The following is a 25776-nucleotide window of genomic DNA, read 5'->3' as shown; positions in this document are numbered from 1 at the left end:
AAGCCATTCTAACATCCTGTTTCGCACGTCCTTAGAAAATGCAGGATGCGAGGAGATTTAGATGATACTGTGAATAAACCTAAATACAAGTATGTTACAATGAATGCTAATGCATGGTTATTCATAACTGCTATTGTTGAATCTTTTAAATTCACCAAGAACCGTTGGCACCCACAATAATAATTTCGTTGATGGCAAATACCGAGCAGCTTATACTACGCTTATAACAAGTAGGAGTATAAGAATGGTATAAGTAAAAAGCTGGCTTTCGTATAAGTGTGAATTACAAAAATGCAGTTGAAGAAGAATCCATTTTGATATATTTGTTTTGATATTTTAAAACTTTATACAGTATAAAAATATACAATATATTTACTTTTAATAATTGAATATACTGAATGCAGCTATTTAAATTTCTATAAAGTAGTTTCATACTTATGTACTTAAGACACATTTACATATCAACGATTATATGTTAATGCCGATAATCATATATATTCGAGCATATGAACTCACTCGCACACATGTAAACGTATGCGGTCTTAGTTACTATAGCGCGAACGTGGCAATTGCGATCTGGACACGATTTTATTGTGGCTTTATAAATTAAAATAATTTTGATTGATTACTTTGGATTATCTTGTCATTTGCCAGCATCTAATAGAATATTTAACGATACAGATAAACCGGTTTGCTTTTGTTTTGTACGAATTTCGGCTTTTAGTTGGTTTTTTTTTCCTTTACTCAACAGATTTCATGCATACTCACTGAAAAATGTGCGTTAGACTTTTGATCAAAAGCCAAAGAGCTAGCCAAAGATTCGTACCTCGTCAGTTCGTTTCGTAATATTTTGGGCCAAGAAAAATGATTCGAAGCAGCAAAGCTTTTGTTGGCGTTGGGGCAACGATCAAGCAGAAGCAGAAGTCGAAGCCCATACCGCTCACTGAGGAGGCCTTCTTACAAATTACATAATTGCTCTTTCCATAGAATCTATGCTATGTATAATACTTGAACGGGTCTTCAACAAACAACGTCTGCCATTCGACCCACTGCCGCTTGATTAGACGAATGGTCTTTGAAGAATATGGAGATTAACAGGTGTAAGTACCGAAGACAAATATATTCGGTTATGTCGTAGTTTACGCTTAGTATGATTTCATTTTGGGGAGGCAGCTCATCCATTCTGTGCAGCTGTTTATTCTTGGACACTATCGTCATCTCTTCTTCGAGTACCTCTACCTAATAATAATACTACAAGCTCAGCCAGATTATTGTTGCTCGGCTTCGGCTTTTCAGTCTTTGTTTATAAAGTTGTTGTTGCTTCGCCTCTTGCATAATTATGTTTAAATAAAGCTTGAGTTTTCGTTGACTTCGTAAACTATTCAATTAATCGATTTTATTTATTATACTGAATTATTTAAAAAGTTACAATCTTAAAGTTTATTTAGGGCTTTAAGATTAGGGCTTTAAGATAGGTGCGCAGCAGAATAATAATAAATTCACATATTGTTCAATAGTTTTTTTTTTCTGGTCGAGTGTGAGTTTGCGAGATTCGACGTGCGTGGAGGATTTCTTTTCTTATTTGATTTTTTATTTTTACATATCGTTTTTTCTATTTTTTTTTTTGTATTTTTATTAAGTATTGTGTTTTCAATCACACGAGATTTTGAATTGAACGCTATTGTCAGTCGTGAATATGCTGAAATTTGAAATTTACACTGATGGTCAATACTCCCATACCGTAATTCAAGATATAAATAAATAAATTATAAAGGTTGGAATGGTTGACTGTCTGGTTTCTGAAGGCACAGGTAGACAAGACAGACAGATGGAAGCCGTTGAACAGGTCGAAATAGTTTCACCTCCACCTCAAGTGTGTGCAGAACGAAACATAAATACACACACACACACTCAGACTCGGGAGTCACACACTCACACATGTGTATATTCGCATACATGCGGACATGGTATTCTAATGAAATGCTATCCACTCGCCAATGATCAATTGTCATTAAAAGAGCTTTGACTCCAAATTCTGACTTTACCTATTACACAGGTAAAGAGCCAAACATATTGTTGTGGATTACCCTCTCTATTGCCTGTCCGAAATCTACACACACACACATCTATACATGACAGACACTGATACTATTATCAATGTAAGTATGTTCTTAATCAGAATGTTTAGTTGAGGCCGTTTGATATAAAAGTAAACGGCGCACTCTGCTTCATCAGCAAATCCGTCTAGGAAATTCCCGAGTAAACACGCACAACTAGTTCCTAAATTAAAAGCAAGTCGCAAGTATAACCAATGGTATTATATTTAGAGGGTAGAAACAGAAACAAATAGTTGGTTCTAAAATGTCATAACTTTTACCAATTGTGGCAAAAGGTTACTGTTAATCAGAAAGCTAAAGATCAGCAGCTACTTCAGATAATCCATGCGCAGATTAAGACATCTTTGAGTTTCGAATAACTTTATTGAGATCAGATAAAGTTTGCCAATATTTATTAGGAAGAGCGAAGATTAAGTAGCCGCGATGTGGGCATGTTGGCCTTAGGCTATGAAATCAAAAGTGAAATAATTTCCGATGCCTGCTATTTTATGCAAATGACATTTTTATTCATTGAAAATAAAATAAAATAAATAAATAAATTATACAATATTTTCTATATTAAATAAGCAATTTTTTAGTATTCCTGTTCTCCTGCATATTCCTATTTTAATAGAAATTTAAATTTGTGTTAAATATATTAAATTATTCTACATGTAATAAAACACTTTAGTCATTGTCTAAATATTTTCTTTAAAAACGAAGAAACCGGAAATACAATAACATTTTCCATAAAGAGCAATGCAATTTAAATGCCGAAAGCAAAACCAGTATTTGCTGACACCATCTTAATATTTGATTGTAGCCGCTGGCGCCACCTACTGTGTGTGGTGTGTAAACACACAGCAGCGCATACGCAGCTCTGCCGCAGAAAGCTCTGCTAGCCAAATTGGGCCAACAACCAATAGAGGGCGCACATTTGGTAATGAATGGCAACTCTAAAATGATTTGTTTTGTTATCGATAGAAATGCAACAGCAATTTCGAGGGTTCATGTTTTTTTTAGTACAAAATATGTGAATCCGAAAATGCGTAAGCATCAAAGGAGCCACTTGCAACACATGCTCGATCTTTCAGCCTTAATTTGCATAATATTGACACTGTATAAAATGTATCGGGCTCATGCATATTATTAAACGAACAAAGAATAATTAATATATACAAAATAAGAAATATTGTAGTGAGAACATTGGCTTGGCTTGACATAAAAATTTTATATGATATGTTGTAAAAATAAGTAATACTCAATTTTAGCCTGCGGAATTACCAAGCATTGCGAATAGAAAACATTAATATAGCTATAAACTTACCAACATTAAAGATCTTTCGAATTGTTATTTCTATTTAAGTACTGCAGATTCGATATTTAATAAAGACATATTTGACAATTGAACAATCAGAAAGTGTTTGATAAGTTGTTAACTCATTTAGTCAACACCTCGAATGTAATAAATTAAGCTGTTGGCATCCGCACGTGGTATGAATGGACTTGCAGGAACTCATGCATTACCAAGTAATGATTGCGAGTGCGGGAGCACAAGTTAGTTTTGTAGTATGTATAAAAAAAGAAACAATATGTCTTCGGCCGCATTCGACATTCCTCGCCGATGACGTAAAAATTTCGAGTAGTTAAACAGTAGCTATGGCCACAAATTGGCATCTGTCTGCTGCCGTTATTACTAAAATTACTACATCAAATCGTTCCACTTAACCGAAAATGTTCCAGGTCTCTTCTCGACTGCCGCGTCGTCGCGTACGCATTCGCTCAATTCGGCTGCTGGGCCAGGCCTATATTTGAGAACTGCCAATTAGGCCAGACGAGTAGTGGGCTCGTACAATACTCTACTGCGAGAGGGCTCTAATGTTGGCCCTGATATTCGCTTCGGCAAATTTATCATCTTCTGTTTGGGATGACAAGTGCAATTGTGTCGAAACTCATTTGTGTGTTTAAGTGTTGTGAATTCTGACAACAACAGAAATCCCTATATATTAAACTCTTGCTGTTGCTGTTGCTGCCCGGATATAATTTGAATATGTTGGCCACAAGAAGCGTAGGCCTTATCGCATTTTTCATATATTTTTTTGATTTTGTTTTTTTTCCATCACCTGGACATCCGGTACAACTATGTACTCGGTGAGGCTGAGGTTTGGGTGCCAAGTTGAACCTGCCGGATGGGGCCAAAAGAGTTTTCGGCTATAAATTAAACGAATTGAAGAGGAAGAAGCAGACGCGTTCAAACTCTAAATATAATATACGTAACAACAATGGAAATACGTGGAGAACGATAATCGATTTTTGTTTATTGCACTCGCTCGCTGCTCCTTGTCTCGCTTCCAATCCCAATCCCAGTCACAAGTCCCAACCAAGTCCCATTGCCACTTCCACTTCCACATCCACATCCAGGCTTTGCATCAGACTCGCCCTCACCCTCGCTTCGTACCGTTGTCCTCTTTCACTCCCACTGTCATGACGAGGCCGACATCTGCGTTTTTAATGAAGTAGTAAAACTCATTCATAAATGTATTCAAAGCGGGAATGTGTACGCACAACGCGTCGTTGGATCAAGTGAAATTCAAGGGACTCGACTCTTTGGGATTGCTCCTCGCAGTCTGTTCTAGCAGCCTCTTATGACGAATAGCAGAATACGCATACGAATTTATTTGCCAGCCAGTCATCCAGGTAGAGTCGCGGCCAGCAGACAGCAGACCGGCTTGGCTTAAACCCCAAACCAGCCAGTCAGCCAGCCAGCCAGCCAGCCAACAAGCGAAGTCGAGGCGACGGCAAAAACAAAAAATAACTGCGATCTGCACTTCGCTGCAGAACAAGCTGCAAGACTGCACTCGACTCTGTAGCTTTGGCCTGCTCTTGCCTTCACTGCGCTGGGTTGGGTTGGGGCTGAGGCTGAGGCTGGGGATGAGGCTGGGCTGGACTGCCCTGGACCGACTCTGTGCTCTGGGCTGACGAGGCCGCAGACCACGGACCAGGCAGGCAGGCAGGCAGGCGTATTGCCAAACGAAGCGATTGCTGCTTTGCTTTGCTTTGCCACGAGCCTAACACACGCCGCAGTTTCGACACTTGCTATCGTTTCGAAGCAGTTTGGAGTTTTGCAGTTTGCAGTTTTCAGTTTTGCAGTTCGGTTTTCAGTTCTCTGTTTCTGTGTTGTGATGCCACGATGCGCAAAATTTACATTTATCTTGCATTTCAATTTCATTTTGTGTGGACTTTTTAATTTCCTCTTTGCAAATGAAATCAATTTTGATGCAATGTTCAGCGAGCAACACAACACAACTCATATCATAACATATCGTAATGACTTACACACACACATTCTCTTTTTGTCTTCTCATTTCCCGAATAGTTTCTTCGTGTTCTTTGTTTTGAATTCATCTGACAGGATAATTACAATATTTAAAAGAGTTATCACAACATATAATAATGTGCATGTTTTTCATTTTGCTGCTCATACTGCATTCGATCCCAGGATCAACAATTTGAAAGCGGACTAATGATAATGACAATCATTTTTTCATAACATTTGAGAGAAATGAAAAAGGTAGACTAATTTACTTTATATTTAAATACTTGAAACGATTATATAAACTAATAAATATAAGCATTAAAAATGTTAATGTTTTAATATTAATTCCTTGACTTTTGAGTCTAATTTTAATATTATATATATTTTGAAAATTTTAAGAGCAAAATCCTCTTTCATTTTGATAAAAGATAAATTTACGTTTAAATTTAATGTAAAGTAAGTCCTTCTTTGATTTATTTTTATTTATTAAATTAAATTGGCTTTAAGTCTAGCTAAATTCTAATTAGTTCAATGTAACATTTAAATGTTGATAAAATTATTGGTATTAACAAGTCTTATACTTATACATCTTGTAAACTTATGCAATTATTTTTTTGTTGCTCTTCACAGTATAATAAAATTGCTTTACGATTTTACTTATTCAAAGTAAAGTGGCATAAAACTAATATTGTATTAAGTAGGAAAGCTACAGTCGAGTGTGCTCGACCCCCAAACTAATATACCGTAAAAATACTAGCATATACCGAAGGCTATATTTGGCTTATTGATATACTGTATTCAAAATTTTATTTCCTTCAAACACAAAGTTATAATACTCTTCTACCCTATGGGTATAATAATAAAAAAGCATTTTTAAATGCTAGTTAAAATCAAGCTATAAATGTCTTAGTTTGGACTGCTTTTTGCATATTTATTACTTATTGTGGGAACATTGCATATCATTGACCCTAAACAATCAACAAGGTATATAATTATGCATTTTTGAAACGCATGTTTGATTGACTGCACATAAGTAGCTTTTATAGGCTTTTGGTTTTTGTCAGCTACACCGCAGACAAAAAAGATTCTCCACGCACTCTATGGTGGGAATTTTGGAGCATGAACTTGAGAATTTAGGATGCCTAAAAATTCCATAACGTTCTTCTCAATTTTTTTTGGTTTATTTTAGGTTTTTATCAATATGTTGCACTGCTGCAAATATATCAGAGACGCACGCAAATTGGGCGCTACGTTTTGCTGAGTTTTGTTGTGCTTCAATCTCATAAATTATTTTGGCAACGCATCACGCGAGAAACTTTTACCTGATTTGCACAGACTTGAGTCTTCAGAAAGACTAACTAAGGTAGATAACGCTAACACATTCGGCATACCCACTTCAACGGCTATGCGAGAAATGAATTTGTGGGCGATGACTTTTGCTCAGCCTCTTTGTTGTGCTTTTGTTTTTCCTGTTGTTTTTGTTTTTGTTATGTTTTGATCTTTGGCCCTTGCCCCGTCATTTTACCCTGTATTTTTGAGCAGGGATCAAAAAGTTCTTGGAATGCCGATAAACCATATAATTTTACTAATTGAATGGGGGTGGATAAACGCAGTGTATCCAGTGTGTAACCTCCAGACGGTCAAATGAAATATATCTGCCCCAAATTCGAAGTCTGAACTTTTACTAGAAGACACACTTAATATTAATTGTTGTATTATAAAAGCATGAGAGCTAATGTAATATATGATAGACAATTAGCACACAATTCATAATGCAGAATTGACATTTAGATACAATCGTCTTTTCGCACATTTTATTTTACAAGTTTCAAATGAAATATCCAAATACATAGTATTTAATTTGAAATTTGAAAAGATTGTATCTATATGTTAATGGTTGAATGTATTTAAATCAAGAATGTAAAGTTAAGAATTGTGAGAATATATATTAGTGGCTTTTAACAAATAATTCTATGTATAGTTAAATATGTTACAAAGTTTTTTACTGCATATTTTAATGCTAACTAAGATATTATTATTTCTTATTATTTCAGAAATATATATCTTCTTTTTCTATTTTTTTAGATCTAAAAATTTTGTATTTACTACTGCATTACATAATAAAAATCTTCGTCATATTTAATAAGATAAGCAAGTTGTTTATTATAGAGTAAAATTTGAATGCGCTTTTTTTCTAATCATAAAAAAAGTTTAACAAATTGCTATTTCTTTTGAATTTAATTTGTATTATTATATATTATTGTTAACGTTTGCATATCATCTGATAATAAGGATCGCCATTTCAATAAGTTTCGATTTTATACAATTAGATTTATGCCAAACAAAGAACACTTCTCGAGTGTTGGGTTGTAAAAAATGTTGAAGCCATAAAAGCTTGCCCTCTGTGGGATTTAAAAGTCCAGGCTTAAGTGCACTCCATTATTATAAATTGAGCTTTAGCTGAGCTGCTAAAATGTATGGTAATCAATCTGCTAAGATCGCAGACATGGTTCACTTGAAGTAGTATGGTATGGTAATTACCTTGACTTGGCTTGCGTGCACGAAATTTTTATGTCAATCAGAGATCACACAACCCCCTATTGCCATCCATCCATGCCCCATTTGCATTGGTGGTTCAATATTGTATTTTTAGTATTTTGCACAAGAACTGAACACTGATACTCTGATAGCCTGATACTGATGTTGCTTGACAGATAATTGGTTTTGTGCGAATACGAGTTCTAGGACTTTATCCGGGTCTCACGCATCGATGACTAGTCACTACAAATCGATCGTCTTGTACTAAGACTAGCCAAATATCAAGTATACACTAAAATAAAAAGTTTATCTTACCATCATGAATTTTTGATCCTCGAATTGATGGTCGTTGGTCCGGTGTAGGATATGCATTTTCGATAGATTTTTGGATTCCTAATGTTGTGGTGGTAACATAGAGTGCGAGTACGATCGATGGAAATTGATTTGTTCGATCGTTCGATGTGAAGTTAAGTGTTTCACTGTCACAATTTGTAGCACTTTGATTAGATGCAGAACAGGTACAAATGCTTAGTAGATAGATATATTTTGGCACTGAATAAGGCAACTATAAGTCAGCGGAGTACACACTTTTATGAAACTGTATATTTGTTATAGTAAGTACTTCTACACATAAGTATGTGTGTATAAGAGGATGTTTGCACAGATTTTTCTTCTTCTTTTGTTTTCGTATGGTATTTTGTAGATGCGTGGATATAATATCACTTGACCGAAGTGAAAGTGTCGGCAATTACAGGTGCACTGATTGATAACTATAGATGGAATCGGGATGTCTGGATGCGTACAATCACAAAATCAAATTTTATTCGAGCTGTTGCTTGCAATCGTAAGTAAAAATTTCGAACACACAGCATACCCGTAATATTCAGTAGGTCTAACGAAAATCCCGCAAACAAACTCTGCCTTTGCGCAGCCACTGACGGTAGTTCTCGACTGAACTAAATTTTCTGGTTGGACGTAAAAAACCTTCAGGGGATGTATTGCGATGCTGCTGCTGCCGATGCTGCTGCTGTTTGAATACAGATGTGATGTGTACACCACTACACTCACACGCTCTATTCACATATACCCAAACTTATACAGGCACCCGAATACATACATACACGGATACACGGCAAGACGTGTTGTGTGAATAGCACACACATACAATGACATTAAGCCACTGACCCTCCCCGAAGCAGGTTTCAAAAGTGCGACTCTACTCACTCTCCCTGCCTCGCCCTCTACAACACTCGTTCCCTCTCACTCTTTCCATCTCACTGGCTTGCTGAAGAGCGACAGCAAAGAGAGCGTTTTAAGCTGAGTATGAAGAGTAATGCTCGCAGCTGCAAACCGGTTAAGAACCGAACCACTTTTCTTTGAGATTTTACTTATGCCATAAGCAGCTCACTGATCAGTGAGCTGAACCCAAGGCGCAAATATTCAAAATAAAATGAATTGTTTATTTTTAGAAATGTTTGTTTATAAAAACTGCAAAAATTGGTAAATTAATTTAATTATTCAATTTGATAATCAAATAAGAAACTTTTAATTGGGATAAACGGAGTCACAATTATTCAGTAAAATATGCGACTCATTTTTAATTATAACTGTAGAGGAAAGTAAACTTAACTTTTAGCTGCTGGACTTAAGCTTAAGCCACTTGTTAAGAGTGCCCGCGAGTTGTGCTGCATCAGCGAAGAGAGCAGCTCATGCAAAAGAGCGGAGCTGTAGAAATTATTTGTGGCCACCAATACCTCTTGGGCTGTATGTGTTAGTGTGCTGTGTGCGCTGGTAGTTGTGCTGAAGCCAAAGCGAGCAACAGCAACAGCATCAGCAGCAGCAGCAGCTACAGCCATAGCCATTTATATTTTTCGGAAACCACGCCCCTCAAGCTGACTACTAGACAATGGGCCGAACCCAGAGGCTGCGTCAGCGGCATCGCTATTGCGTCGGCAGCACAGCCTCTCCATATGTGTAGATACATAGATACATATACATATGTGTATATGGCATATATTAATGTATGCATGTATGTACCGTATGTATGTATGTCTGTATGTATTATATAAGTGCACAAGTACATAAGCACGGTGGTTGCAAAGCACATACAGACACACTCGACACTCGAATGTACATAAATATGGAAAGCTGGGGTTGCCAACACACACTTAGCCCGAGGGGTGTAACTTATGCTACTGGGAAAAACTCGGTATTGGACGCTTGGCAATGTGTTTTGCCAGTGGTGAGTGCCCTACCATTTTTGCTTTGGGGTTTTATTTTACACAGCATCGCCGGAGTGATTATAACAAAAATAATGTGCGTAGGTAAAATATGTATGTACATATATACACATTCATACAAACACTCGCATTGCTCTTCGAATGCCTCCTTTAATAAAAAACAGAAAAATACAAAATTTGTATAAACATTTCACCATATTTACCCATATGCATATAGACCAGATGAATATTCAGATAGTCATACATATGCATAAATAAGGAGTACTGAAAAAATGTAGCTGCAATGTACTTTTTTTTGTATCTGCAGTTTAGAAGGAATCATGGAATTAGAACTGGGTCATAACAAGTTGAAAATTTTGATTTATATTCCATTTTCTATAAATGTATGGTATCATTTCATTATTTTGTTTATTAAATTGACATTTATATTTAACTTTCTATTATGCTAAAATAATATTTTTACACATTTTTTAATATATTTACAAAATAACAATTTCATTCTATATTCATTCCCTTACAATAAAGTTTATATATATGTTTACTTACATTTATTTTGTATTTCTTTGGTAAATAAATGATTTTTATGAAATGTTTAAATAATAGAAATAGAGAAAATAAAATATTTGAATTCCCTTAGTTTCTAATAAAGGAAAAATTATGATATTAAGACAGTCGAAATATCGTATTTATAGCCAAAAATTTAAAAACAAAATCACAGAAGTTAAAGCATAATTTTCTGAATTCTAAAGGAGTAATTATAAAAATAAATTGATAAACTTTCTTCAAATATATGAAATTGATATTATAATCAAGAGTCAGAAGTAAAGAACGTTAAAATATTTTTTTTTTAACAATTTTAAAATAAAGTGTATATTAAAAATCTGTGGATAATTAAGAAATCATAAACTGTGAATTGTATATTGTTTTAAAAGCTTTTAAATAATGTAAATAGCATTTTATGTTGTATGCTGGGCAGTAAAACTCTGGCTACCACGTAATTTTCGAGGCATTTGATTTGAGGAACAGATTTTCGATTCGCATTAATGTTCACACACCAACGAAATGATTATACGAATCGAGTCGAGTCGAGTTGGGGGCTTGCGTGCATGTGTTTGTGTTGCAGTTACGCGCATTTGTGCCGCAACGCGAGGAGATAACGAAAAAAACAGAAAACAGAAAAAAAGCATTTACAATCACTACCACGAAACGACAGCAGCCACAACAGCAGTCATGAACATCCTGCGGCGTTCACGAGTTGGACCTGGGGCCTTTGCATTTTGGCCTCATCCTAAATTAGGTGCTCAGGCTCAGGCTGAGGCACAGGCTCTGTTCGGTACACTAGACGGAGACGGAGACGGAGCTGCCAAGCTGCACATTGGTACAAATATCAATTGAAGCTGCCATTTTCGACTCGTATCTGTCGAACATGAGCCGATCAGCCCGCCCGCCATTCAGCATCGATATGCTCCCCATATCTGCACACATGTGTATGCTAGCATAATCTGCACATTGTGGAGTACATAAGGAGCGCCTGGTTGCTTGGTTGCCTGGCTGCCTGGCTGCCGATGACCCTGGACCAGTGTGCTCTGAGTGCTGTGTGCTGTAGACTGCAATTTATGCGGTACGGCAGCAAAAGAGTGAAAATCAATATTGTTTCGTAAAGCGAGCAAGGCATCTGTGTATCGCGTATCCGAATCGTAACAAAAAATGGCGGTTTTGATCATCGATCGTTCGTTGCTTTTGTTGTTGTGGCTGTGGCTGTGGCTGTGGCTATAACCATGGCTGGGGCCGCGGCCACAAATGAGCAGCCGCAATCATAAATCGTGCCGATGCAATGAAGCCGCCTAAGTGGAGGAGGGTCAAACACGGTGTGGCAGCGCCGCAATTGGATAATGCACCTGAGCACCCGTTTCGAGTCTCCTCATTTACTGCTCCTCTGAGCGAGAGTTACAGGTACTGCAACTAAGACACACACACACACACACACATACGTCTGAGTGTATGTACAGACTACTCGTATTCATATCGAGTATCTTCTGTACATATGCTATGCATGTATTAACTACTCAAGTATTGAAGTACATGCTATGATTGTGTGTGTGTGTGTGTGTGTGTGCAATTGCTGGTATGCATCTGAGGCAGCAATCCGCTGGCGTGTTGAGACTCACGATTTTTCCAATTGGTGTTTTCGATACCTTTATTAACTTTAGAAATGGCAAACTTATTTTGCAGCCAAATTAGTTTCCGTGTAATTGGGACTTAAGTACGCAATACCTATCGGAGTACATATAATTAGCTGACAAATATTCAGATTGTAGTCCTAAAAGTTTTTCGTATTTATCCATAGTTTATACAGCCAATAACTATATATAAAACTCTTACTAGTAGGAACTATATTCAATTTACTCAAACTAATTAGGTTAAAATTTGTTAATTTAATTTTTATCACACCTTTGCAACTTCTTACTTTATAGGAACTATCGACAATAGATAAAATAGGCATCTTGATAATTTTAAATATCAATAATATTAAAATTGCATAAGATTTGTAAAAATGTTGTACATAAATTCTAGATTCTATAAAATATCAATTTGTTTCTTAAAATACAAAAACAAACAATGTTTATAATGCACAACCCAAACTAATTTTTTCTTTTGAATTGTTTTAATATTTACAATTTATTTTTGAACAGTAAAGTACGTCACTTAAATATATACTAAGATTATTTGCACTTTCAATAAAAACTTAAGAATGTAACAAATAAAATATCATATATAAGAAGCTGTAAACTTATAAAACGAGTTTGGTTAAGCATTGATTTATTTTGTAAAGCATCATTTGATTCTGGAAAATTTCCAAATTGTATGAACCACATTTATCTTCGTTCGATCAAAAAAACCCATTATCAAAGCCATGATTAATGTAAATATTTAATGATTCGTCTAACTAATAAAATGATATATAAAAAAACTGTACTTTTATAATATTAAACTTGAGAAAATATGGACTTATTTTGTAAGACGTCTCGACAACCGGATTTAGTGAATTTCATAAATTATCATTAAACCATTTCAAAATATTTTCAACAAATGGAAAACTCGATATAAAAACAAAGTTTCAACATTTGATAAATTAGCTTATTGGTAAGTGATTGGATTTAAATTGGTATTCCAAAATATATGCAAATTACGAATCGATGATTTGATCATTAATACTTATGTACCTCAATTGTATACATATATTTGAGTTACACATTATAAAAGAAACTAATAACATAGAATAGGCAATCGTCACCTGCGTAATTTTCTTCAGATTGCCAAATCATAGTTATCTGTTCACTTGTCTAACAAATATATATCATTCTGATCTACATTTCATAATAATAATAATAATTGGAATAATGGCAACACGCTTAACAAGACTATGGAGGAATTTCATGACCATGATTAACAATGATTGTTATGAGTCAGTGTTAACGATTTTTATAGCTAGCGTCGTATGAAAATGATTTTGATGGCATATTAAATTAAATAGAATAGCGGATGTCATGAATAATAATGGATTTAATAGCAGATACTAAAAGTTAAATTCTATAATAAATGCAACCGATTAAAAATCAACTTAGTTTTGTTGACAATGGAAATTTTAGTTTATATTTCTTTTATGAGAAATGGTTTTTATAGTTTAGACTGGGAAGATAGTCTTTGTCAGACATCTTTTATTATTGATGTATTAGAGTAATGCTGAAGTAAAACTATTTAGCTATTATGGTAACTACTTCGATATATTGTTGCAGCATTGTCCTGGTCGAAAATAGCCGACAATTAATATGAATAACCCATTCCTTTTATGATTGAGTATTTGAATCTGTAACTACTTCGGCCACAAAAAAATATTTCTTGTACACTTTTACATGGTGTACTTCTGGAGAAGTGCACAACATACTACACTGTGCGGAGAGTGTACGCGAGTAGTAATATTTTCAAATGGCCGTGGGCGATTTCGTTCATATTCGTTAAATCCTCAGTTGCAGACAGATTCAAATTTTGGTAGATGTTGGCCGTCGCTTCCCGGCAATAGCAGCAGTCAGAGCAGTGAGCAGTGAGCAGTGAGAAGTCGGCGGTCGGCAGTTGGCAGTCGGCAGTCAACTTCAGCAGCGATCTGAGAGTCAGTGCTATACCACTCTACGAGCTGCGTCGCGTCTGCGACAGCGACAGCGACGGCACACGAATCATGACCATGAGCCAAGCGAGGCAATGCCTGCAAAAAGGCTGCTGCAATGTTGCACGACGTCCAATTGCCGCGGGGGAAGATGTGCGCGCTCGTTGTAGTACGTAGCCTTAGCCCCTTGTGCTGTCCATTGCTGTTCTCGATGTGTATGTACACACACACACACACACACTCGCAGAGAATCAAACACACACACATCTACATAAGTATGTATTTTCAGTTGCAGTTGCAGCAGGCGGATGTTTACAGCATATTTCCTACGGCTGTGCTCGTGTGCACCTTTAATCCGCTCTTCTTTTTTTTTGCGCAACCCGACAACAACAACTACTATAACAGCAGCAGCAACAACAACGGGCCGAAAGAGAACAGCCAACAGGCTAGCACCGGTCCATTTAAATATGAGGCAGAGAGAGCGCAAAAAAATTAAAAACATCTGCAGCTGTATTTACTCGCATTGGATTACCGTTGGTACATGCGAGTCGATATTACATATAGAAGTATATAAAAGCTGCTCACTGCGAATACCAATACACAATTCTAACTTTATTTTACTTCACTTAAAGCCAAAAAACCCAGAGGAGTCTAAATAGCCAGAAAATGCACTAACTTTATTTCGCATTTGCATTCAATCGACTTTCTCGCAAATTATCATCTAGTTAGCGAATCAATGTGTCATAAAAATGGTATAGAAATAATTAATATTTGAATACGTTAATTTAAAGTTAGTTTCAAATTTAAAATCACAGTTCTCCGTCACTGCTTCCATTTACTTATTGTACTTGCACATCCCTCTTTAATGCTTTCGCAAATGATAATTTTGGTCTCGACGTTTATTTACGTAAATATAGCATGTGGTAAGTGCTAATTGCTCTTTTTGTTGTTATTATTATGATGGTGACTTATTTATTTTATTTTTATTTTTTTATTTTGTTTTGCTTTTCTTTTGTAAGGATGTCGCTATAACTAATTGGGCCATCGCCTTGGGCGTGGAGTGAGCACTTATGATATATGAGTTAAATGCCCATTGGTGGTAAACTTGTCGGTTCATGTGACGTACTCTTCTCCATTTGCTCGACTGACTCGCTGAGTGCTGTGTGCAGAATGTGCAGAATGTGCTTATGAGTAAATGGTTAAGTTGGCCGTTAGAAACAAAGGCACCGCGCATTAACACCTTCCTCGCACCGAGCACTCGGTGCCATGAACAAGCACAATGCTAAACCAAACAAATAAGATTGCTTTAATCGAACACTAGCGGCTGGTAAATACCCTGTGAACAGGTTAAAGTTTGAAGCAAAATCATATGAACTGAAATTTGCTGCTGAGTTTTAAAATTCTATGTTTTTTTGTATTGAGAAATTATTTCAAAATTAATCGAGGTGATGTTAGAGCTCAATATTAACAAAATTTGTTTAATGTGTATAAGTCCCATCTAAAAATACATCTTGTTCGACGCAAGTTAAAAAGATTTCAGATAAATGATATATCACATAGGAAATTCTCTATTTAACATAGTGAAACAAAAAACATAAACTGAACTAATTTTAAAAATGAGAAAATGATTTTGATGGCATAATTCTTCTAGTTCTGTATTACCACTACATTTAGAGCTAATATTGCTTTTAGGAACTCTTTTGATATTAACAGTAAAATATTATATATAAATTCGCTCATATTTGCGTACGAATACTTTAATTTTTGCAATTATCTTTAAATAGAATAAGAATTCCAAAATCATTCTTAGCTCTATTTGAAGTGCTATTCAATAGCTGTAAGCTTCTTCTTTACTTAAAATAAAAAAATGTGTTGGCATATGTTTTTTCACTAAATAGTTTCATTAGAAATATGATTAGTACATTGAGTCATTGGATTATATTTGTAAAGTGTTTTAGTTTAACATCTTTAAAAATACGATTGTAGATTAATTACGCTCAGAAGAATAGACTCCAGCTCTTTATCTCTGCGTGTGTCACGAAACTTCTCAAACTACATATAGAAGCATAACTCCTTTTAAACTATAGCATTAAAGAAAGGGTATAGCAGTGTTTAAGCCCAATTAAAGGAGATGAACTTTTTCTATCCCTATCCGCCAGTATTCACACACAAACACACACAGCCTGCTTGTCGTTTTTGTGTGTGTGTTTGTCTGTGTTCTGATTCTGCCTCTGGATGGCACGTTTGTTCATTAGGTCATAAAACTTGAATACTGAATTGCGTGAGGCGCCTCTCTTAACCGATGAAGGCACAAACACAGAAACAAAAATAAAAAACCAAAAACGAAAAAAAGAAGGAATTTCTATGTGAGAAAATTATCAATGCGTTGGAGTCGAATGAAATTGGCATTATTAAAACGAGCGAATCGTAACTGCAACGGTTGCGGTAACTGACGCCTTGGCGTCGGCGTTGCACGCTCAGTACCTGTCGGCGCCCAATGAGGATGAGGATGAGGATGGATCCATGTTGGGGATGATGATCCCGAAAATTAAAAGCCACACATACGAAATGCGTTTCGAAATTCAAACATGACCGAGAGAGGTCGTTAAGGAATATAAATTGGACAATGAAATCATTAAAAGCCTTACTAATTATTAGCGAGCCTTAAATGTTCTGCTCGACTTTGCTTTTATTATACCATCGGCATTTGGCATAACTTTTGAAAAGTTAGTTCAAGACAAGCCGAACATGATTGTGGATATTGGGAAACAACGAAACAGAGTTCAGCATTCAATTATTAATATTTATAATAGTTTTGCACATGGTTATTGAAGAGCGATTACTTTAAATAAATCACAAGAATTTTATGCAAAAATATGTGCACAGTTTATATGTATATCCGAAAAACAACACATAAATGCAGCCGTAGACGGCTTTCATCCCACGTCGATCATTTTAATTTCGTATAATATGCGTTCAGTCGACTTTTCGAGTGATTTATGCTTGGATCAATATCATCATTAGAAATTTATGGTTCAATTTTACACAAAAAAAAACGAAGAAAAATAACAGGTTTTGACTGATTGTTGCATACAATATTTTGCAATGGACCCGTGTTCAAAAGCACCTTCAATGTGAATGACCTGACATTTTGCAAGGCAGTATTGAAATCATCGTCAGCATGGAATAGGTCAATAGGTCTCTAATAGCCACATTTACGAGTATTTGCATTTTTTATTACGCAAAATTGTAGTATGGAGGCTCTTTGATTTAAAACAGATTTGCAAAGCGGAAGTGCATTTCTATATCTGTACTCGATGGCAGCATTATGCAATGCTACGCACATGGTCCAAGTGTTTTTGGTTTCTTACCAAACCAAGGGAAAGATGGCCAAATGCCTCGGGATGCGTTTCTGCATCAAGATTGTCCAAGAAGTGCGTAAAAAGTGGAATGGCGCAAAACCGTATCAGATACAACACATTTGCGTACTACGTTTTGCTTATTTGGTTGTGTGTGGGAATACTTTGGGTTTTCCCCTATGGCAACAAAAGCATTAGGAATTCCGATCTTACATGTGCATATGTGCCTCTAGTTATGCCATAAGCACAATGCGTAGGCGAATGAAAAGTAAAATATTTCAAGCTTAATGTATAGGTACATAAATGAACTACATACTAAACATAGTAGATCAGTTAAGATAATACTCCGCTAGCCATTTTAGTTAGTGTAAAAACAAATGAATATTTATTTAACACAAGAAAGAAATAAAAGGCTGCTTTGATTGACAATCTGGTATAATCTATGGTATATTTTGATTGTAGTAGTATATCAATATACTAATCATAGTCTTCGGTATATTGTGGTATTTTTATACCCGCTACCCATAGGGTAGAAGGGTATTATAACTTTGTGCCGGCAGAAAATGTATGTAACAGAAAATGTAATGACCCTATAAAGTATATATAATATATTCTTGATCACCGTCAACAGCCGAGACGATATAGCCATGTCCGTCTGTCCGTCTGTCCGTATGAAACACTGGATCTCAGAGACTATAAGAGATAGAGCTATAATTTTTTTTCGACAGCATTTGTTATGTTTGCACGCAGATCAAGTTTGTTTCAAATTTTTGCCACGCCCACTTCCGCCCCCGCAAAGTGTAATATTAAAGCTAGAGCTACGAATTTTGGTGTATACAATAATTTGATATAATAATAATAATCTGAAAATTTGGTTGCGATCAGAAAAAAATTGTGGAATTTATTAAAGAAATACTTTTGTATGGGCAAAAACGCCTACTTACTAGGGGTCTTAGTTGCTTTGGCTCACAATCTGGCACATTGTGCCGTTTATGGTATATTTTGAATGGTGTACTATATCGGTATATTTTTAGTATTTTTAGTATTTCGGTATATTTTGAAAATGATACCGCAATATTTTGCCTTTATTAAAAATGCGTAGCAATCGAGCACACTCGACTGTAACTTTCTTACTTGTTCAATATACTAATATTTTTAGAATAATACCACACTGGCTTGCTTAATAATTGAAAGTGGGTATTTAAAATGCTTTTACTGAGTGTCTGATATGCTAAATTAATTGAGTCGAAGGCTGGATTTTACTAGGCGCCTTACAACTTAGGATATATATTTCTTTAATATGTAATGCGGATTTGTGTCAAGTGATTTTTAAATGCTGCACTTTTAATTGAAGTAAGTTCAAGGGTTAATTGTAGCGGCGCCGTCGTTTCACTTTAATCTTTTCAACAATTATATCATGCTTGAATTTTAATTCTGAAATTAAGTTCTTTACTTTGCTTGCAGATACCCAAACAGTTATTATCCGCAACAATAGACAATTGAAAACAGTAGTAATTACAATAAAAAATACTTTCAATTTATTCGCGTATATAAAAACTGGATTTCGAGTAGTTACTAATTGAGTAATGTTCGACTTAATATGCCGATTTCAGTTCTATGACCTGTTCGCAGGCAATACAAAGCAGTTCTCTGCATGAATCTTTATACGTGTTTGCGAATCTTTTGTATTGGAATACGATGTTTAAGGGCCATGAAGATGCCAATGTCAATACCAATACCAATTCGACGAGGCCAATTCGACCAACGAGACAACGAGACAGCAGAGGGAGCAGAGGGAGTTTGGAGTTTGCCAGTTCACCATACGCGCCATTCCGAACGCCGAGCTGTCGTTGCTTATAACTTCATTGGAAAGCGAGAAAGAGCGAGTGAGCGAGCAGAGCGCGTGCCGACCCCCACTGACAAATTTGTTTTGCAGGCAAACGGACACTGACTACGCGTGAAACATGATATGATGCCATTAATATAAATCATATAATAAGTTTAAATCGTTCACGGCGCCGCCGCCACAGTTTGCCACAGATTTTTTTTTTTTTTTTTTTCCTGCGCTGTTATGCAGTGTATTACATAAAATACTTAACATCATAAAACATGCACATGAAAGCGAATGGCAAACATGTTTACGAGTGTGCATACTTAAGAATTGACACAAGTTTGGATTATAATTATCTCGCATACGCATCTTATTATCTTATTGTATGCACCTACTATTAAAATGTCATGCAATAATTATGCAAATTATTGAGAAAATTTTAAAATATGTTTACTCTTATTTTCAACTACTTAAGCTTGGCATTTCTACTTAAATTTTCCAATAGAGTTTATTATAGTGTTCAATCATCCCTTCTAAAATTGATCAAAACTAACAATTATAGTCTGAAACTAAAAAGACAAAATCTGATACAATGTATCAGAATTAAAATTAGTAAATTTAATTTATCATACGAATTAATTTTATCAACCTCAATATACATTGAACATTTTATGGAACTTCATAGCTGATCTTAGCTGCCAAATTTCAAGCTCAGTTTACACTTCAAATTTACACAAATTCAAAATTCAACTTAGCATCTTATAAAAGTAGCTAAATTTAAAAGTATTATTATTATTGTTAATTTATCTGCACTCAACATCCTCCATTACAATTTTCATATTTCGTGAGCTACTGAAAAAATCTTTTCATAAAAAACACCGACTGGGAAACATGGGAATAAAGTAAGCTTAACTTACATATCATTTCTTTGGCTTGTTTACCATTTAAGGTACTTGAAATGCGTAGAAGGTATAGAATAACAAACTATTCAGTTACCGCATTTATTAGCTTCTACGCATCGATGCTCGAGTGTTGTGATAAATACAGTGTTTGCTGACAAAAGACACTCGGGCACACGCTTACATGCTTATCCATTTCGCAGCACTGTTTTTTTATAAATTTAATTAAAATGACTGCTTTCAGGTCACGTGTCCGACCTTCGTAATGTATCCGTTATATACTCGCACTCACACTCGCACTCGCATTCGCACTCACGGTGGATTTTGCTACACAAGCCGTGGGCAATTCTTGGCCCTCAATAATGGGTGCTGTTGATTTTCCGTTTCGCCCACTCAGGTGTGTGTGTGAGCGACCCACAACCGTAAAGCAACAAAGAAGACGACGGCGTGGCTCAAGGAAAAACATATGCGTGCCGCCTAAACGCCGTTCGCTGCCACTCGCACTCATTCACTCACTCGCTCTTATGTGAGTATATACTCGAAGTACTCGGACTACTTGGCTTTTCACTTTTTAGCATGAAGTGCTTGCCTCACTAATCACTTCAGCCAAAAATTTACTCCACACAAAATCTCACTTAGAGCTCGTTGAGTTGAAGCTAATGTTAGGAGAAGGAAGAGGATGATGAGGAGGACAAATCATTTGATGGTTCATTCGGTTCATCCCCATTCCGAATATGATGTTGTGTCTAGTGTTGTGTAGTGTGCCGCAGAGTGTTTCGTCAGGTCTTAAAGCGCATAAATAAGGTCACGTGCCTCACTTTTGTAGTTAAGGGCGTTGTTGTTTTTCATATTTTTTTTTGGTCTGTGTGTTTTTGTCTGCCGAAATGCAACATGATGCCGCAGAATGTAGAACAGCGAAGTGAGGAGAACGAACGCTGTCCACTGACGTGTTCAATATTAACATATCGAATTATTAGCCTACCCAGAACATAGGATAATGCGGATAAGGATTATGAACGCTGTAACGCCGCAGAAGGACGCGTATGATATTTCATAATTATCTTGAAAATCCCTTTATGCATATAATTGGCATTTAAATATAGTATTCATATCAGTGTGGTTAATTATACCAGTTCGTTGGTACTACAATTTCATGCGCCGGCTTATTGTCACCCATCTATCTTATCTCTGCGTTAAGCCTCTATTTTGGACCAGCCAAGCACACGACTCAAAAAAGAATACAAATGTGTAAGCATAAAATAAATTATTCAAAGTACACTCATTCTTAAATTGTTAATTTGCAGCACGTCGTGGGAAAATATTTATCTAAAGGGTTTACTCTAATATGCATATATTAAATTAATATTTTTCACATTTAAGATTGCTTAATTTTCATTGCGATTGGTTACAATTTCTAATAGTAAATATATTTATATCTCATTTTTTACAATAAGTCTTTTCTATAAGCTTTCGAAAGTTATATTAATATGTTTAATATATGATTGTCCTAATATTTTCATTCGAAAATTACATTATTTTCCTCAAACTTCCATGCGCTATATTAAACTTCCCTCTGAAATATTATTAAATAATTAACTTTCTACTCACATTATGTATTTTCTATAGGATTTGTAATTAATATTTCTAACATTCAATTGTCTAAAGATTTTCTTTGGAAAATTATTTAATTTACTCATTTTTCTTGTTATTTTATTAAAAGTCCACACAAATGTAATAAATAGATTTGTCTTATTTTTCACGCTAAGTATTTCCTAGAAGTTTACTTCTGTGTAATTAATTAAGTTATCTAGCAACTCGACGGCTCAGCAGGCCAAGCCCAGTTTATCCGTTGGACATAATAATCCTATGAATGAGTTTTCCTCTTGACAACCAAGAAACCAAAACCACTTCAATTTGGAATCAAAGAGCGACGGCAATCGGAAAATGGAAGGAATTGCTTTTACGGTTTTTCTGTCAAATAAATATTGCGGCTATTTGCAATAAAAAGCTTGTATTTATAAATATCAAAAAATAGCTGCATAAATATTTATTCAATTAAAAATTAAAAATGCGTAAAATAAAATGCCGCAATTGAAATCTCGTGTGGTTGCACTCATGTGGCACGTTTGCCCGCGGGATACTTATGCGGAATTGTCACGTTCCATCGTTTCGTGTACTCATTATAAAAGATGTTTAATCATTGTGTGCAATTCAATGTGTATCGTTTTGCGGGAGATTTAAAAAGTTGTCTGCTCTCTACGGTTATCAAATGAGAAACTATAGCGAATAATTAATAAACTCTTTGCTCGCAGGCAAAGAGATTTACAAAAATCAATTGGATTCGATAGTAGACCATAATAAAAGTATGCATATGTTGTTAATTTATTGCAGAGTAGATTTTGAATAATACAAATATACAATCTTGTCGAATATTGTGCTCGCTGATTAATTTTCCATAAAGTGAGTCACACTGATTAAGATATTCAGCACAGTGAGAATGTTGTCGACACGCTCTGGAGTATTTGCAGTCAAATCCAAGTCTCGTACATACGTAGAGTAATCAGCTTCGCCAACTGCCGAGGATTTGTCACCCCTATTAAAGAGTGTTTGATGTATTATTCGCTTCATTTGGTCGACAGGTCTGGGCAAACAAAACGCGACCACATTCACCACCATCGATGGGAATGGAATGGAGTGACTGTCAGTGGCAGTGACAGTGACACTGACAGTGGTTAAACCCAAGGATACGAGTACTACAATATATATAGGTTTATCAAAGGAGCGAACTTAATGAATAAAGGCCGTCGCTGGACGTTTCAATTATACCTTAGAGAAATGTTCATTTGAATACCGCAAAAACTTAACAGAGTCCCATGTTTCAGCCATGAATAAAGATCAATACGAATTAAGGACAATTTTATGTAGATCTGTTATAATTTTCATTAATCATAGTTATTAAAAAGCCTTGATCCAAAAGATCTTAATCTCGCGAATAGAAAAGAAACTTGTACTTTTATTTAAAATATACGCTTTGTTCAGAATTGCAAATATAATACGCAAAGATAATATTATGCCATATGAAAACTTGGCGGTAATACCATATATGATTATATTGAGCATTTCGGCACCCTTTTATGAGCAAATCATCCTGTAAGGCTAAACGGAACATAAATGTTTCCTGCAACAACATAAAGGAAGCACACACAACCTACCACAACATTGAGGGGAAGAATGATCGCCTATTGATTCTGATCTAGATAACATATAACTCAAGGGGTTGAACACGAGTCCCTTTTACCTGTTACTTGCAGCAACATTTATTCACATTCTGATCAATTTAAATGGATGTAGTTTCTTAAGACCTCCCCTAAAAATAATTTCAAAAATCAACAATATTTTCGTTTACCGAGCTCAAAATGAATTTTTCCACATATGCATAGACGATTGTGTCCATAATAAGGGATGTTTTTGTTCATTTACTCAACTACTAAACCGAAATAACACAATTACTTGAAACATTTTAAGAGATGCGCCAGACAATTGCATTTTTGATGCTTAATTTGCCTTGGAAAGCATTAGAGCATCTGAGCCTGTAATTACTTTGTGTGCACAAATTGAAAGTTGCAAAAAAGTCATTTGAGCACGGAGCAAATTGAAATATAACTAGTATTATTCTAGGTACATTAATCTTAAATATAAGTTAATAATCGATTTACAGGTCAAGAGTGTCCAGTCTTAGAACTACGTTAATTTAAGTACCGAAAATGTATTAGAGATTGAGAGATTCTTTGAGATATTACAAATTAAAAGATTGTTTTATTTCAAAATATCCCACATGAGTATTGCTCTTTTCTGATATATCATAAATTGTACATACTATAAATACTTGTTACTCATTTATTTGAAATCTCAACTCGACAATATTCTTAACATAAATTAGTCTAATATTTGAACTTTTTGTGTTGGTTTCAAGATTTCACATAAACTTAAAAAATAAATATTATATTTCATAAATTCTAAATATATTTTAGTTAATTGCTTTCATTGAACCATACTTAAAAAGAGATACAAGGCAAATTTATGTATCTTTACGTAGTTAATCATAAAACTTTGCCTAGACTTTAGAGGTGTAAACTTATTTGATATATTGAATATCGTATGTGAACTGTTTAGCCTTTGGCCATTTTGTAATAATCCGGATTATAAGGGAATAACGTTAATATAGTTACCTGCCAGGCATTGGCATCCAAAGTAGCCAGAAATGACATGTCCAACTCCTGCGGAAGTGAAAGAAAAGTTGCTAAAATAATTTTCCAATTGACAAACTGTCCACAATCACCTTCCGTCGAAAATTGCTTGTGAAATCCAGAATGATAGCCTCAATGAGTGTTCTTCTAAACGAATGCAAAATTATGCAAATAACGATAAATAGGTTCACACCGGACAAATCACACAGCACGGATCACACTAGGGGGAATCGCAGGATTCACGCGTATTGCCGACGGACTTTTTGCAGCTCTGTTTTTTGTGTAAATTTAATACAGATTTTCACTTATTGTCGCATGCTGTGAGAGAGAGCAGCAGCAGCTTGGATAACTGTGAAGTTGGACTTGGCTTCCGGTTAGTCAATTTCCGTTCCGTTCCGTACCGAACTCCTACACCTCGGTACAGTAGAACACTGCTGGCAATAGTCGTCGAGATGAGTTCGAGTTGGAGTACACTCGACTGGCACAGCAGTATAGCAGTATAGCGGCGGTAGCTACGTGCTCGATGACTGAATCAACTTCAACTTCCGTATCTCCTTTGTGGTTTTCGGCCAAAGGATTTGCCCAGCTTACGTGCTTGATGCTTTTCGCTGTACGACTGCTACCAGGACTCAGCCTTTGGCTATGTACTACCCGGGGGTGTACTGTATGCAGCTTCTGTTGGTCACAGCCCCGTCTCCATTTCGTCCAAGATAACGCAGCTCTTCAAACATGCCTTTCCAATACATATGCTTCCTTTATGTACATACGTACATACATATCTACATTCTCGCACGTACATATGTTTATATCGGTGCGTAGAGAGGTACATACCTACATACATACATACATATGTACGGTGCTCCATCGAGCTTTCACTCACACAGACACAAGAGACTTAAGCGTATATACAAGCACACGCAGGTACGTTTGTATTCAGTTTTTGGGATATTCTGCTGGATTCAATCTTCATGTTGCAAGCAAGCCAGCATCACCCGAGGAAATGAAGCACTGCTCTGCGCCCAGCCCCGTGCTGAAGCTTCTGGACAACGAGTATCATCATAATACGCATGTAATGAATAAGTACATCC

The 25776-nt window shown here is 35.7% G+C and overlaps 1 protein-coding gene across 4 annotated transcripts in view; it reads right to left on the bottom strand.

Annotated features, from left to right (window-relative positions):
* LOC132789763 (transcription factor AP-2-epsilon) overlaps nucleotides 1-25165 on the bottom strand; it is a 30997-nt gene extending 5832 nt beyond the window's left edge. For 2 of the 4 annotated variants that reach the window (XM_060798015.1, XM_060798017.1), the window contains exon 1: nucleotides 8266-8891. In XM_060798015.1, coding sequence (XP_060653998.1) covers nucleotides 8266-8322 — 57 coding nt within the window. In that variant the 5' untranslated portion in view covers nucleotides 8323-8891. Of the gene's footprint in view, nucleotides 1-8265; nucleotides 8892-24670; nucleotides 24719-24780 lie in introns of those variants that run through there. The other 2 variants (XM_060798018.1, XM_060798020.1) reach the window with 2 other exon arrangements.
* Nucleotides 25166-25776: the final 611 nt, after the last annotated feature.

Source organism: Drosophila nasuta, chromosome 3 (genome assembly GCF_023558535.2).
Source record: "Drosophila nasuta strain 15112-1781.00 chromosome 3, ASM2355853v1, whole genome shotgun sequence".
Lineage (NCBI taxonomy): Eukaryota > Metazoa > Arthropoda > Insecta > Diptera > Drosophilidae > Drosophila > Drosophila nasuta.
The sequence above is the reverse complement of the archived record's forward strand: the minus strand, read 5'-3'. Positions and strand labels throughout refer to the sequence as shown.